This window comes from Morus notabilis, unplaced genomic scaffold (assembly GCF_000414095.1).
Source record: "Morus notabilis unplaced genomic scaffold, ASM41409v2 Scaffold275, whole genome shotgun sequence".
Classification (NCBI taxonomy): Eukaryota; Viridiplantae; Streptophyta; class Magnoliopsida; order Rosales; family Moraceae; genus Morus; species Morus notabilis.
Genome location: NW_010359601.1, coordinates 232,101 through 247,878, shown reverse-complemented (window position 1 = coordinate 247,878; position 15,778 = coordinate 232,101). Strand labels below are relative to the sequence as shown.

Below are 15,778 nucleotides of genomic sequence, written 5' to 3'. Positions count from 1 at the left end.
TTGTCGAAAAAGAAGACGGCTTGATAGAAACGAAGAGCAAAAACGGACCACAAAACACCAAATCCATTATTCGGTAAAAAAAGCCTACTGTTGACGGTGAAATTTCGTCAATAAGATCTTACTGGATTACTTCACGGTAACCTATTATATTACCGGTTCAGAATTTATGTTTTCACTGAATATATTGAAATTTGTAGTTGGATTTTTGCTAGGTTATGAAGTAAATGAGATTATGCTTATGAAAGTAAATGCATACATGAATTTTGTAGTGGTTCACTCTGTTAATCAAGAGCTACATCCACTGTATTGTATTTATCTTGTTTGGCTCTTTACAGATTACATAAGAAAATGAAGATCCCCCTTCTCTCGGAGGCTTTTTCCTATTTATAGATGAAGAGCTTTTTCCCTCGCACTCCTCCCACCATGGGCTGCTCTCTGGGCTTTTTTGGCGGTTCCCAAGTGGCCCATCCACTCGAGTGGACTACCATCTCACATGTCTAATTCGTAGCCTGCCAGCACCCTTTGAACTGTTCACTCATCTAATTTGTCCCCTCATTACGGCTATGTATATCCTATGTAATGCCGATTGATCTGTTCTAAACGGTTTAAGGGACTTGTAATCATTTCCTCTGTAACTGACATTCTCCAAACCCAGACGCCACCTTGAGATTTCAACATGTCACCTCAAGGTTTTTTCTCGGGGTATGGGTCCAGCTGTTCGCGCCTTAACCTCTGCACTTATGCTATAAGACGCCGATCCTATCATGGCACTTAGCATCTCTCAAACCGAGTACATAGAATTGACGGTATATCCTCCATGTATCTGGCCCTCGTGTCATGCAAAGGAGGAAAATCTTCTCAGGCGTCAAAGGCTACGTGACGTGATAGGCGTTGAGCCACGTGAAGCATGATCGTTGTCCAACCTATCTTGTATGAATTTCCCATACAACACCCACGAATATCGAGAAATCACAAGGCGAAATTGATGAACCAGATGAGTAAGAAGGAAAGAAATTACTAACCCTAAACTCACAATTTTGCTATCGGACAGTGCCCGACGGCGGCGGAAGACGCTGAGGTCGGTGGATTGTTCGGGATAGGCAAGCAAATCCCAATTCTCTCTCTCTCTCTCTCTCTCATGTTTCTCTCTCTAACTGGCTCTGCGCAAATCGCTCTCACAAGTCCGTGCTGGCTCTTGCAGGGAGGAACAGGGTTCTGCGATCGAGATCCGATCTCAAACCAATCCTAATTCGATCTCTTTTTCCATTGATGCTTTGAAGAAATCACAACGCAATGGGTTTGTTGTTCAGTCGGATGTTCTCTTCCCTGTTCGGCAACAAAGAAGCTCGGATCCTCGTCCTTGGCCTCAACAATGCCGGAAAAACCACGATTCTCTGTAAGCTTTTTCCTTTTCTACGCTCTCCGTTTAGCTTAATTGGTTAATTTTTGGTGATTTTTACGTTTTTGTGTTGGACATTGTGCAGATCGGCTCCAGATGGGGGAAGTGGTCTCCACGATTCCAAGTTCGTATTTTTTCCTTTTCTCCTTTTTTTGGATCTTAATTTAAGTCATTTAAGTCATTTTACATTTAACTCATTTTATTAAAAAAAAGTCTATGTTCCGTTAAAAATTTAATAAAATTTAACAAAAAGAATTAAATTGTCATTTTTAAAAGAAATTAATATTATTTTATTAAAAAAAATTAAAAATTAAATTATTAAATTTAAATTTTTAATTTAAGTTGAGATGTGATATTTTTTTAGAGTTTTTTATTATAATAAAAAAAATTAAATATAATATTTTTTAATAATTTTTTATTATAAAAATTTAAATCAGTTAAAGAAAGAGAACTTAGTAAAAGCAAAAGAACATGAAACCTTATCCAAAAGCTCGTCCGAATAGTCACCCACCACCGAATGGGAATTAATTCTTTAAAAACCCAAAACAGAATAAAAAATCCCCAAACCTCATTTCAATTCTTAAGCCAACAAAAACAAGAACAAGAAGAAAGCAAAAAACATCATAAGAAAGATTTCCACCAAAAAAATCTAAAAAACAAATCAAATAAAATGCAATGGCACCGCCAATGATAATAGCAATGAAAGGACACCCAGGCACAGGGAAGAGCACCCTAGCCCGCTCCATCGCCACCGCCCTCAGCCTCCCTCTCTTAGACAAAGACGACATCCGCGACTCCACTCTCCCTCTCCAACGCGCTCTCACGCTCTCGCTGAACTCACCCGCACAGGCCTCCTCCCTCCTCAACGACCTCTCCTACGCAGCCATCTGGAGCGTCGTCGCCACCCAGCTCCGCCTCGGTCACAGCCTCGTCGTTGACTCACCGCTCTCCCGCAGGGCCCACCTCGACCGCCTCCTCCACATGGCGTCCCTCCACGACGCCCGCCTCGTCATCGTCGAGAGCAAGCCGGGTGATGAAGCCGAGTGGCGCCGGCGGCTCGAGTGCCGAGGCGACGCGAATCGAGCCGGAGATGGAGATGGAGAGGAAGCCGGCGGATGGCACAAGCCGGCCACGTGGCGGGATATGGAGAGGCTGATGGAGGGGTACGCAGGGTGTACGGAGTATGATGTTGGTGAGGTGCCGAGAATTGTTGTCGATACTACTAGTGTTGGGGAGCTGGTTTCCGGTGTGTTGGAGTTTATTGAGTCTTGTGGTGGTCCTTCGTTGGACAAGAAGCTCAAGTCCACGTGTAGTTAGTTTGGATTAATTGTTAAGGCTCTTTTTTTTACTAGTTTTTAATCTTTAATTTTATTATTATTAAAAAATTTTTATAAAAAATCATATTTATTTTTTTATAAAAAATCATATTTAATTTTTTTTGTTACAGTAAAAATTTTTTTACATTAAATTACATTTCAATTCGAATTAAAAATTTAAATTTACAAATTGAATGAGATTTAAGAGAACTCTATGAGTCATAAAAATACGGGGAAAACAATAGATTAAAAAAAAGAGAATAACCTTGTTCAACTAAAAAAAATGTAATTAGAGAAAAAAAATATGAATAATATTGTCACCATTTGTCAAAAAAATATATGCCCTTTTGTAGTAGTATACTAGTGGAATATATGTGCTGTTGCACGAGTGTTTATTTCGTTGTTTTATAATAAAGTTAGAATAAATAATATAATAGTTAATTACCAAATGATGATTATATTGTTAAATATTTTATAAGAACAGAGCATGAATAAGATATTTAAAAGTTAACATACAATCAAAATTTAGTTTCTAAACTGTTGTAATTTTATTATATATATACATATTTATTTATATATCTATATATATTTATATACATATCTACATATATATTTTGTATGACTTGTTGATTATTTTTTTTAAAATTTTTTTCACCGTTTCCTCTGAGAAGCAATAAAGAAAAAACATAAAACAAATATTAGTTATCAATATAATATAATCTACGGTAATAAAATTTTTTCTTACTTTTAATGAAATAGCTGTTCTAATATATAAAGAATAGTGTTATCTGATGCGTTTTTTTTTTTTTAAAGAGCTAGTAGGAGTTGACCCAGGTTGTATTGAAAGAACTTGATGGCGGTGGCTGTAACAATAATAAATATTATTATATTATTGATTTTATATTAAGATTTAAAAAAGAAAAAAAGAAGACATGAATAGTAATTCACATTTGTTCAACAATCTTCACTGTAAGTGGTTTTGAAACTCATAGACTTCCTCTTGCAAATGTTGATATTGTTGGAGGTAAGTACAAAAAAAGGTTTATCATTGTTGAAAGTTCTTAAAATAATTGTGTCGATGAATGCATCTTGATTACGAAATTGGATAACAAATATTTTTGACATTCCTCTAATTTGTTCTAGGATGGGAGGAACTATATAACGATCGGTGTTGCCTACCTCAAGAATAAGTGTAGAGCAAGATTTATTTATGAGAGATTGTACTGTTTTACCGAACAGACTGGTGTTATCTTCAATGTTTGCACTGATTTTATACATGTTTAGGAAAAAAAGATATTTATATTATACTTGTATAAATTTTTTTTTTTTAATAAATGTTATTACCAAGTAAGTGGCATTATAGATAAATATCCATATGTATCGCACCACCAAGATGTTCCTGATTTCTTTATTTGTCTGTAACATTTTGTGCATGCATAGTAAAACCATCCTTAGTATGCAATTATTGCTTTTATTGTGTATCTTATTTCCTGTGGAATAAAAAAAAGATTTTTTTGATTACTTTTATATAAATAAAAAATGAAACAAAGTATATTTAAAAGCTGTTTACCTGATTTTGAAACGGGTCTAACGCTTGTAATTCTACAATGGTTATACGATTCATGTTTTTTTGTTCTTCTATTGATATTGTTTGTTTTTTTTTATGCAATAACATATTCTAAAGTTTAAATTGAATGACAGAATCTGTAGAAAAATAATATATAAATATATATGAATATGTTAAAAAAGGAAAAATGAAAATATATTAATAAGGATAATAATATATTGATTATTGTTTCTCATACTTTTTTTTATTGTTCTTGTTTTAGTAATTTTTGGATCTAAGTGATAAAAAGTACCGGATGTATTTGCTAAATAAAATCCTCCTATAATAAATGAAAATTCATAGTTAATCATGGAGGAAATTTTAATAATGAATTATAATATAAATACTAACTTTAGTACTGCGTTGTTGCCATAACTATAAATGCTATCACGATTAGTTTCGTTAATGTTTGCACTGCATTTTTATCGAAGAGCTCTGCAGCCTGTCCCCACAGTGTTATATTAAGTCTTTCTTCTCTGTATAGGATAACAAACATTGGTTATAAAAATATTTTGAAAGTTTTAAAATTGTTTTTTAAATATTGTTTAATGTTGTACTTACCTTATATTTTGTATAACAAAGCTTCTTCTTTTTATTATTCTTTCACCAATGATCGATTCTTCTAAACTATGGACACATATAAGTCGACCAATGACATATGATAAAAAGAACAATATTAAAATAATTTAGCTTTAATGATCATAAAATTATAAATATTGAAATTAATGATATAAATATAAAATTTAAATAACCTGAAAGAACATGATTGCCATCGATTTTTGGCGGTAGCTGATCAAATTCTACGAAATTAAACTTCTCCCAAGGTAATTCTGGTAGATCCTCATCAACACGCTTAAAATTTGTTGCTCAAGCAATTTGTAAAATTACTATATTAGGAACAATTATATATTTTGGTTTGTTGGTATCTATGAAGAAATTTATAATTTCATATATACTGCCCTCTTTTAAAATTTGTCATATAATCGCCATCTCTTGCTCGAATAATAGCGCGTATTGCTTCATGATGTAAAAGGTATACATTATACTGTTGTTATTTATATATTATATAATATAAATTTTCATATATATATATATATATTTATGTAAAATATAAACAAAATAAATTAAATTACCTCTTCGTCAACTAATAACATATTCAAACTTAACAGTTGGCCATTCTTATAATTTGTATTTCTCCATAGACGATATATTCGTGCACGAATAGTAAAATGTGTTTCACCAGGCTTCAATATTCGTATTGGAGTGAACATTTTTTTAGCTGAAAAAAGCTATTAGAAATTTAAAAGTCAATATTATACAGGTGCAAAAAAATATTACAGCGTAAAAATGTAATGAGAAAGAAATGTATAAATGTTGATTAATATTATGCAGTATCTTTTTGTATACAATATTTTTTATATGATTTGGATATTTGTTAATTGATTCATGTATTAAAATATTTAGACCTTTTGGTGATGTTACTCTAGATAAAGCTACATATAGTTGACGTGAGAAAAATTTTCATTTTCTAAATAGAGACCAACTTGTTTAATGATTGACGTTGACTTTTATTTATTGTCATTGCATAACAAATTTTTATAGGAAATTATCATATTTTTAACACAAATGGCCATTTGGATTCATTTATAGTCATTTCTATTCTATGTATATAGATTTTATTATTTGTATCAATGGAATTATAGTCTTGTACCATTGCATAAACCTAATGATGGATTAAGATTTCGTAATAACATAACAGGAATTCTAATTTCAGTTTTAATTTATGTGGGGGTAAACCATTGAAATTTAGTGTGTGCAAAAATTCATGAGGATATAATAAATTTAATTCATCAAGATTTCGAGAAAAAATAAGAATTGTATCATAATCCTCTGTATGTATTAAAGATAATATGTATTCATTTATTTCATTTGTAGATTTATTTCTAGGTGTTATAATTGATTGGTTTTTAATATAATTAATATTGTTATAATTATTTTTGAAATGATCATATATTGTATTTGAAATATGTTCAATGGGATTTTTATCGTATTGCATTAAATATTTGTCGGGTATATTAATTCAAGTAACATCTTCATTTTCAGGATCTTTTATTCCATGAAATGTTCTATTTCCGATATTTTGTATCCATTCAGAAAATTCGGCGATTTCAGCTTGTTCATCAATAAAGGTATACAGATTTTTTAATCTCATATTTTTTGTTAAAGTTAGTATACGGAAATGTGTCCAAAGGTAAGAATTATTTATACTTGCGTCAATAATGTTTTCTTTTGTACCTCCTGGAATAACATGTAAACTTTGTCTAAAGTCACCACCTAATATCATTGTCATTCCTCCAAAAGGACAAATAAAATTATTTTTAAGATCTTGCATTTTTTATTTAAAACTTCAAAACAATATTTATTACTCATTGGCGTTTCATCCTATAATATTAAAGTAGTTTTTTCTATTAATTTTGCTAGTAAAGTGTTTTTTTTTTAATTTGACATGTTAAAAATTTGTCAACAAAAAGAGGTATGTGAAATCTTGAATGTGCGGTACGACCTTTTGGTAATAGTAATGATGTTATTCCAAATAATGCTACAACTAATATTATTTCACCGTTCGATCTAATTTTGCTAATAAGTGATTCCATAAATATGTTTTTCCTGTATATCCGTATCCGTATATCAAAAATAAATTATCACTTTTACTTTTAAGTGAGTTTAAAATTTCGTTATAGATATAATATCGTTCATTATTTAAATTATGAACTAAATTAATATTTTCTTCTTTTAATTTATTTTTATTATAATTAAGTTCTTCTCTTAAAAGTTTATTACCTAAATCTTCAAATAATGATCCCGTTGAAAGTGGTAGATTAAAATGTGTTAAAGAAAATGAATTTAAATTTAATAATTTTTCTCATTTATATAATGCAAAATTATATAATTCATTTTTAGAGATTTTGAATCTTGAATTGTTAAAATAAATTTCTTAATTTATATATTATATCATCATACATTAATTTCTAATGTTTTTCTAAAAGTTTTATTAGATTAGATACATTACAAAATAATAATATAATAATAAAAAGTTGACGAAGTTGAATGGATGTTGATAAAAATGATGCTTCCTCAATTGATTCATTCCATTCTTTGTCATCTCCTAATAATCCTAATGCATGACAGGCTTTTTGATGTGTTCAATAAATGATATTATTAATTGTTCGAAGTAATTCATAACTTGTTACACCTTTTTGATGACTTAATAATAATTTTAAATAAAATAGTTCACTAGAGTTGGGAGGAATATAAAACATTCTTCCTATAGTATGTTCATTATGTCGTTGTGTTCAAACTTTATCTTTATGTTTCTAAACTCATTTTGTTTGGAGTCTATGTAAGTGAGTTGTCGAGCTTTTTCATTTATTTTATTAATTTCCATCCATTCAATTAAAGTTATTTTTTTTAATTTTGTGGTTGATGGATTATATTTTGTAATTGTTGATTTTTATTAAATATAATGTTTTGCATGTTTGGTAAATGAATAGAAAGTCGTTGAATAGTTGGATTTCTATGATGAATTGAATATTCAAATAATCTTCAGATTGCTTCATACGGTGTAATATATCGACAATTAAGATATGTTTTTATTTCATCAATTTCTTTATAATTTGTTTCTCCAACATTTTTCATAATGCTATTATCTTCGATAACAACTCTGATTTTATTTAGTCATTTTATTAAATATTTAAATAAATATTTTATTAACATAAATTAAGAACATATTTCGACATTAATATGCCTCCTTAGTGCGCAGGATTAGGAGAACTAGATAGGATTAAATTTTTATATTGTGTTTGGTGAACATTTTTAAAAGACTAGATTAGATAAACTTTTGTTCAATCTATTGTTAAATCCCCTTAGAAGGGGATGTTGCTTCCCCTACTGAAACATGAGATAACTTTTGACTAAAGCACGTTGTAAAAACATTAGAGACCTATTTGTAAATTTTTATAAAATTTAGGGTGTACTTGTAATTTTTATAAAATTTAGGGTGTACTTGTAATTTTTCCAAAATTACGGGATCAAATTGCAAATTTCATAAGAAAATATATTTTTAAAAATTTATACTTTTGCTCCCCAGTTTTTAAAAAAATGCAATTTGACTTCATAATAAATTTTTTTACAAAAATGCTCTTATCCTAATAACACAACCCCAAACACGGGATTGGATTAAACCAAAATATAATCCTATACTTTTCTATACATTTCAATCCATTGCCCTAAAATTATACTCTCTTATCTTGCACACCAAACATGGCCTTATAACATTAATACTAAACAAGAGAATGGAAAGTCATCATCTTTTCTTCTTATCATTCTAATTTTGAGAAAATCTCAAGCCTTTCCTTTCTTCAAATTCTCCATCCTTCTATCCCTCCTGTCATTCCTAACAAACGGACCCTTAACGTTACAACTGACGGTAATTCTTCGACTTAATCGAGATTTTCCTGGGCTGCTGATATGGCTCCAATGGAGATGACTGCAAATTTTTTTATTTAAAAAAAAACAGCTGTCATATACAACAACTGCCAAAATGGCACCTGATAAATATAAGTAAAACTAGTATAGTGGCATGTGTTGCATCAATATAATAATGCCAATTGTTGTTATAGCAAATATAATATGACATCATACAATTTATAATGACACACTGAATAGAAATTCAATGCACATGCCGAGAAGAACACGTATTCAAAGAAGTTCCCCTTTTTTTTTTTTTTTGTTGGACTTTCTCCGAAAACTCAATAGGGTCAGTTATGAACTATTGGTTTGGATTAAAATCATATTAGATTGATAAACTACATAAAAAAATATAATTTTTGATATAAATTTGGCGGTTGAAAATGAAAAATTACCATTAGGTTTTTTATTTTTTTTCAAAATCTTAAAAAAAATATCTTGATTACTTTTATTTACATATCATTCCATTTCATTGCAGATTTAGGCAGCTGAGAGAAGGGCCATGGTGTTATGTGAACTGTGATCTACATAAACGGAAGAAGAAAAAAAGAAAAAAGAAGTGAAAAGCTCACCCCAAATAAAAGGTGTGGTGGGCACCAAAATTTAGTACAAAATCTGTGATGGATTATGAAATAATATCTAATCAAATATATGTCTTTTCGTTTTTATATCTCTACCCCTCTTTCTTTTCATGAACGAATTCAACATATTTTTACATCTAGGATTTACACAAACAACTTATATTACCGTCAAGGGTTCAAAAATATGCGGTAAGAGTTAAGCAATCACATCAACAATATATCAAATTTAAAAATGTGTAACAAATTATCAAAATTTTTATTAAAATTTTTTGATCTCAAACTAGGGTGTTCACATAAAACAGGCTTGAAAGTCAACTGAACAAAGTCTGACTGAACCACAAGAAGGGAAGTGCTTATCCAATATCTAATACCCTTTACACAGTTCCTATGTACTTGTCACATCACGCACAAAGCCCCTTAAACTAAAAGATAAAACTGTTATTTTTTTTCTTTTTGTTTTTTAATTTTATTTCTGTGTGCATCAGATTTGTTTAATATCCGGTGTTAATAGAATATTTCTGGTTCTGTTCCGTGCCTTCATTTGTTTGTTCTATTTATATTAGTGTTATCATCGTTGCTATTTGTTTATTTATTTATTTCCCTGCTTGGGAAGTTGTTTGCTCTTATTTGGTCAGTCAACCTTGGCTCCACCAATAAGATGGGGAATCGACACAAACTTAACTTTCTGATGAACTGAGAGAACAACTTTATTTTTTAGATTCTTTTCCCAAAGAAAAAAGAAAAAAAAAAGACCCATTTATCTTCTTCGAAGTTTCACGTTCTGTATTGGCCAAGTATCATTGAATTTCACAGTTTCTGAAGGGTTTCTGAGTCAACTCTCAGGTCGTTCATCATAGCCTCTGATCCTCGGTTTTGCTGCAGAAAGTCAAGGCCTGCTTCATAAGTAATCTTTGTCCTTTCTCTCTTTTTAGTTTTTCTCAATCTTTTGAGGTTTCAAGCTCAAATGTTTATCAAAAGGGCTTGTTTGAATCCAAATCATATGATGTTTGCATTGGTTCAGAAGAAGAAAAGTATGGATTTTCATGGTGTTTTAGCAAGTGGGTAATTGTCAAGATTAAGTTCTGAGTTGGGTTTTAGCTCCTTTTGTGATTCTTGTATTATTTATGGGATTTCTTGAACTTGGATAGTGTTTTAAGTTCAACAATTTGGGTCAAGCTAAAAGTTGTGCTTTATCTATGGAAACTTGAGATGGATTTCTTCACAACTGAATAAGACTTATTTTGTTTTTGAGTTATGGATAATCTCAATGAACTCTCATCATCCTTGAGCTTTGCCTCATCATCCTATATATCAAACGGTTCAAGTAGCCACAATGTATTTGCCTCAGCCAGTTCTGAACCTGGGCAAAATCTTGATAATCTGAGCCTGAGCAAACTCAGCAGCAATCTTGAGAAGCTCTTGATTGATGCTGAGTTTGCTGACTATACCGATGCGGAGATTGTTGTTGAGGGGGTCCCGGTGGGGGTGCACCGGTGCATATTGGCGTCCCGGAGCCAGTTCTTTCATGAGCTTTTGAGGAAAGGGAATCCAGATTCGGTGAAAGAAGGGAAGCCAAGGTATCTCATGTCTGATTTGGTGCCTTATGGGAAGGTTGGGCGTGAGGCTTTTGATGTTGTCTTGAACTATTTGTATACTGGAACCGGAAAGCTTAAGGCTTCACCACCAGAGATATCAACATGTGTGGATGAGAATTGTGCTCATGATGCTTGCCCACCAGCCATTAACTACGCTGTGGAGTTGATGTATGCTTCTGCAACTTTTCAAATGAAGGAGCTAGTCTTGCTTGTTCAGGTATTCCATGCTTCCATATTTTGTTGGTAATGTTATGGTTCCAAGTTTGTATTTTAAATAAATTATATATTCATATTTTTAGGTTTTATCTATCTGAATTAGTCAATAGTTAGTTGTACGACTCTTCGGATTATCCAAGCTTTTAGGCATTATCCTTATGTGGAACTTCTTATGCTTTTGGCACCTTTAAGGAAATCTGAAAGGTGTGGATGAATTATATGACATTTTGCGTCTTTGAGAAGTTTGGATTCCTCGAAAAGAATTATATGACATTTTGCGTCTTTGAGAAGTTTGGATTCCTCGAAAACCTTATCAATTATCAATGGAGATCAAGGTTCACTCGAATGAACCTACTATCTATCGTTTTATTTTTATTAGTTACGGGTTCGTGACAAAAAGTTGTATCTCGCTTGCCAAATTATTTATGACTTTGAGCTTTAGTTTGGAGTGTATGTTTATCTTAGGTGAATTTACTTTCCAAAAATGATTCTAATTGCTATAACGTGTGATATAAATTTGAATAATTCAATTTTGGTATGTAAAGTGAAGTGGGAAATTTTCAGTGAAGTGATAACTTGTCTCTGATAGTCCGAACTCCAAGGTTCACTGAACCTGCGATATTAGTCTATCTTCATTAATCTCCTGTGACTGTCACAAGTCTTCTAGTCATTGTATGCTATTGTGAAAATCATTGTCTTAGCAGTATTGGTATAAAGTATATTCAAAACTTCCTCTCTTTGCTTTTCAATTGGGTAATAGAACAATAATTTGAATAGAAATGTGAATGCTAAGATGGTTTCTGATCAGAATTGAAGTATTTTTTGGTTCTCTTGCTTTCATAATTTCTCATGTTTCAAATGTAGTTCACTATGCTATCTGTCCTGTAATTTCTTAAGCATACAGATGTCTCTATTTCCACTGCCTGACTAAAGTTTCACAAATTCATGTAGCGCCGGCTTTTAAACTTTGTCGAGAAAGCTTTGGCAGAAGATGTAATTCCGATTCTCGTGGTTGCCTATCACTGCCAACTTAGCCATCTGCTCTCACACTGCATCCAGAGGTCTGCAAAGTCGAATCTTGACGATGTGGCTCTAGAGAAAGCGCTTCCTTATGAAGTTTCAAAGGAGATCAAATTATTCCGTCAAAAATCTCAGCAGGAGGACGACGAATCTAACATGATGGGGGAAACAGTACAAGTGCAGGACAAGAGAGTTGGAAGAATCCACAAAGCATTGGACTCTGATGACGTCGAGCTAGTGAAGCTTCTTCTTAATGAATCCGATATTACCCTTGATGACGCTTATGCTCTCCACTATGTTGTCGCGTACTGTGATCCTAAGGTTGTCAAGGAGGTTCTTGGTCTAAACTTGGCTAACATCAATCTTCAAAACTCCCGAGGGCATACTGTGCTTCATGTGGCTGCAAGGCGGAAGGAGCCATCGGTGATAGTTGCACTTTTGGATCGAGGAGCTTCTGCTGTAGAAACCACAATTGATGGTCAAACTGCCGTTGCAATCTGTCGAAGATTGACTAGGCCGAAGGACTATCATGAAAACACGAAGCAAGGACAGGAATCGAACAAAGACCGAATATGCATCGACGTTTTAGAGAGAGTGATGAGAAGGAATTCAATCTCTGGGAATATCTCAATGGCAACAGAGCTTGTGGCTGATGATTTGCATGCAAAGCTGGACTACTTTGAAAATAGAGGTAATATTTCTTAACTTGTCATTTTATTCATTGATACTATTAATTACACTTATGATTTGTGGTTGGAGTTCAGGATAATGCAAAATTATTAGTTTCTCTTACTAGTTTTCGTATGTGACACATTTCTTTAAATAGTTTCTCCGTTTGAGGGATTTCTTTGAAAATTCTCTAAATTCATCACCTCTCTTAGTCATATGAAAAACTGAATATCATCCGGTTTGCGGAAACTTTCTGGGAAATCACATTTCCCTACCATCCTAGCTGGCTGATTTAATACTGAAAAATTGCATTCCTTAACCAAACGTCTTTCTTGTATGTTACAGTGGCATTTGCACGATTGTTGTTTCCGGCTGAAGCCAGGCTAGCGATGGAGATGGCCGATGCTCATTCGACTTCTATGTACATCGCCACTGGTCTTTCAAGATCACGAGGATCAAATGGAAATTTGCGTGAAGTTGACTTGAATGAAACACCCTCCGTACGAACCAAAAGACTCCAAGCAAGATTACAGGCCCTTATTAAAACAGGTACAAAAATTTTCTGCCAGAATAAAGTTTATGTTGTGGTAATATCAAATTTTGTTCATCCCAAATCCTAGTTGTTTGTGTGCTTTTCTAAACATCGACTTTTGGGGGTTGATCACCTACCTTCTGCTCCTTCTAGTCACTCCGTCGTCCGGGGGGCCGGGGTGTCCTGCAGAAGACACTCTGACGCTCAAGTCAGGCAAATATTCGAGATAAAATGGAACAATAGAAGAATAATCTAGAAAATAACTTGAGAGTATAAGAGAAAGCTCCTTTGTGAATGCATCGTATTCTATTTATATGGTGAGTGTCATGATTAGATAAATATTTTGAATTTCCTCTGATCACGACATGTCACCGATCTTTAGCTGAATAGGATTTCCTTATGACATTTCTTGCTTTGGAAGGTCTTAGGAAGTTTTCCAATCCGGTAGGACTTTTATTTCAATTCCGTTATTTACTTTACACGTTTCGCGCTCTCAGTGGTCATATTATTCTTGGAAAAGGGGGACTCACGCCCTTGCTTTTCGGACGATTTTTCCCTCTTGCATGTGGCGTTCATGCCTTTTCCTCGAACTCGGTTGTTCTTGATGCGTCAGAGTTCTTTGGCGACATCGGTCTTGGCCCGTGATTAAGGTCTGCGCTTCCCTTGATTGAGGTGGATGTTGGGCAACCCTTGAATCGTGGGCATCCCTTTCTAACTGCGCTTACTCTTGATCTTAATTCCAGTACAGTCATTGACACGTGGCGTGATCCCACGGTGGGAGTGGAAATCTCCCCAACACTACTAGTAAACCCAGTTCCATATTTGTGCTTCCTTGTTCCATATTTTGTACAGTTTAGTGGTCTTACAAGCTAAGTTCTTGTACCAAAAATCTATTGGAACCTTATAACGATATAGTCCCTCTTCAACGTTTACCGAAAAAAAATGACCTTCATTTCTTATAGCTTCATTTTGAATATGCAATTGACTAATTTCTCTCTGTTAAATGGGACTCATCCCCAAAAGCCAACTCAAAGGGAGAAGGTGCGTAAACCACATATAAACATCCTAGCAGCCTTGTAACTTAGCAATATAGGACAAATTCACAATCTAACAGTCCAAAAAGTAACATATAATTTTATGCCTGCTCTGATATGATAATTTGGATCTTAAATAATTACTTAATACTTGAATAGTGATCAAACTTAATAATATCTGCAATGACTTAGTAGTGATTACACTTAATAAAATCTGCAATGACTGAATTATCAAACTAGCAATTGTCAAATCCAGCTAGTTAAGTAAGTTCAAAACGTAATCAAGATATTTGGAGACCATTCTAAGTTCAATATTGAACTAGTACAGGAAAATTCTTACCTTGTTTACTTGTTTTAATTTATTCTTCATGAGCAATCACCGCGTACTAATGATGTATGAGTTGGCAGTGGAGAAGGGCAGGCAATACTTCCCACACTGCTCGGAGGTGCTCAATAAATTTTTAGACGACGAGATAGACATGCCTGATGCCTACGTGCTTGAAAAGGGCACTACAGAGGAGCAGTTGAAGAAGAAGATGCGCTTCATGGAACTCAAAGAGGAAGTGCAGAAGGCCTTTTCCAAGGACATGGCTGAAAATAACAGGTCGGGATTGTCGTCGTCGTCTTCCTCCTCCTCATCCCCTAAGGAGGCGGTAACATTCAAGGGGCGGAAAAGGTTCTGATCATTATAGTATCTGTGGGGAGCCATGAGAGTTTGATCAGTTTTTGTGAAGTTTTATTTTTTCTTTTTTTTCCTCACATAGATTTCGTAAGACCCTATGTTATAGCTCTTTTTTTTGTTGGGTATAATATCGACACGAGAATGTGATTGATGACCTTAGATTGCAATGTATATGTGGAGCTCTATTTTTAACGTTTATATTGATGCAAAAGCATTCAAAATTTTTAGTTTAGAAAACCATATAATACATGTTGTGGTTTTTCTTTTGTATGTATGAAGCCTTAATTTTCTTCTTTTTTTTTGGGTTTAATTTTATGGAAATACATATTTGGCTTTATATACGCAAAATGCAAATAGTTCTCTCTTTTTGACAAACAATTAGTAGATGCAAAATCATTTGAATTAAGGACACAAGTGTCTAAATACAGTTCTTTTTTTTTCCCCGCTAATCAACAGTACCTTCATTTAGATTGCATACCCATCACTTCATGTGTTCATATTTTTGGGTGATTAACGTTTTAGTTAGACTTTTGGACACTTGCAATCATTTCGTAAAACTGTGTTAAGTAATCATCGCAACGATTAGCCAAAAAAAAAAAAA

At 33.0% G+C, this 15,778-nt stretch overlaps 1 protein-coding gene across 1 annotated transcript; it reads left to right on the top strand.

The window, feature by feature from the left end:
- Positions 1-9,926: 9,926 nt before the first annotated feature.
- Positions 9,927-15,447, top strand: LOC21396485 (BTB/POZ domain and ankyrin repeat-containing protein NPR2). The gene is made up of 4 exons (XM_010094882.2): positions 9,927-11,241; positions 12,192-12,951; positions 13,275-13,478; positions 14,904-15,447. The coding sequence occupies exons 1-4, from the start codon at positions 10,684-10,686 to the stop codon at positions 15,176-15,178; spliced, it is 1,797 nt and encodes a 598-aa protein (XP_010093184.1). The 5' UTR covers positions 9,927-10,683; the 3' UTR covers positions 15,179-15,447.
- Positions 15,448-15,778: the final 331 nt, after the last annotated feature.

Coding starts and splice junctions, on each gene's coding strand:
- LOC21396485 (XM_010094882.2), top strand. CDS start 10,684: ATGGATAATCTCAATGAACTCTCATCATCCTTGAGCTTTGCCTCATCA. Junction 11,242..12,191: donor AGCTAGTCTTGCTTGTTCAG/GTATTCCATGCT, acceptor AAATTCATGTAG/CGCCGGCTTTTAAACTTTGT. Junction 12,952..13,274: donor GGACTACTTTGAAAATAGAG/GTAATATTTCTT, acceptor TGTATGTTACAG/TGGCATTTGCACGATTGTTG.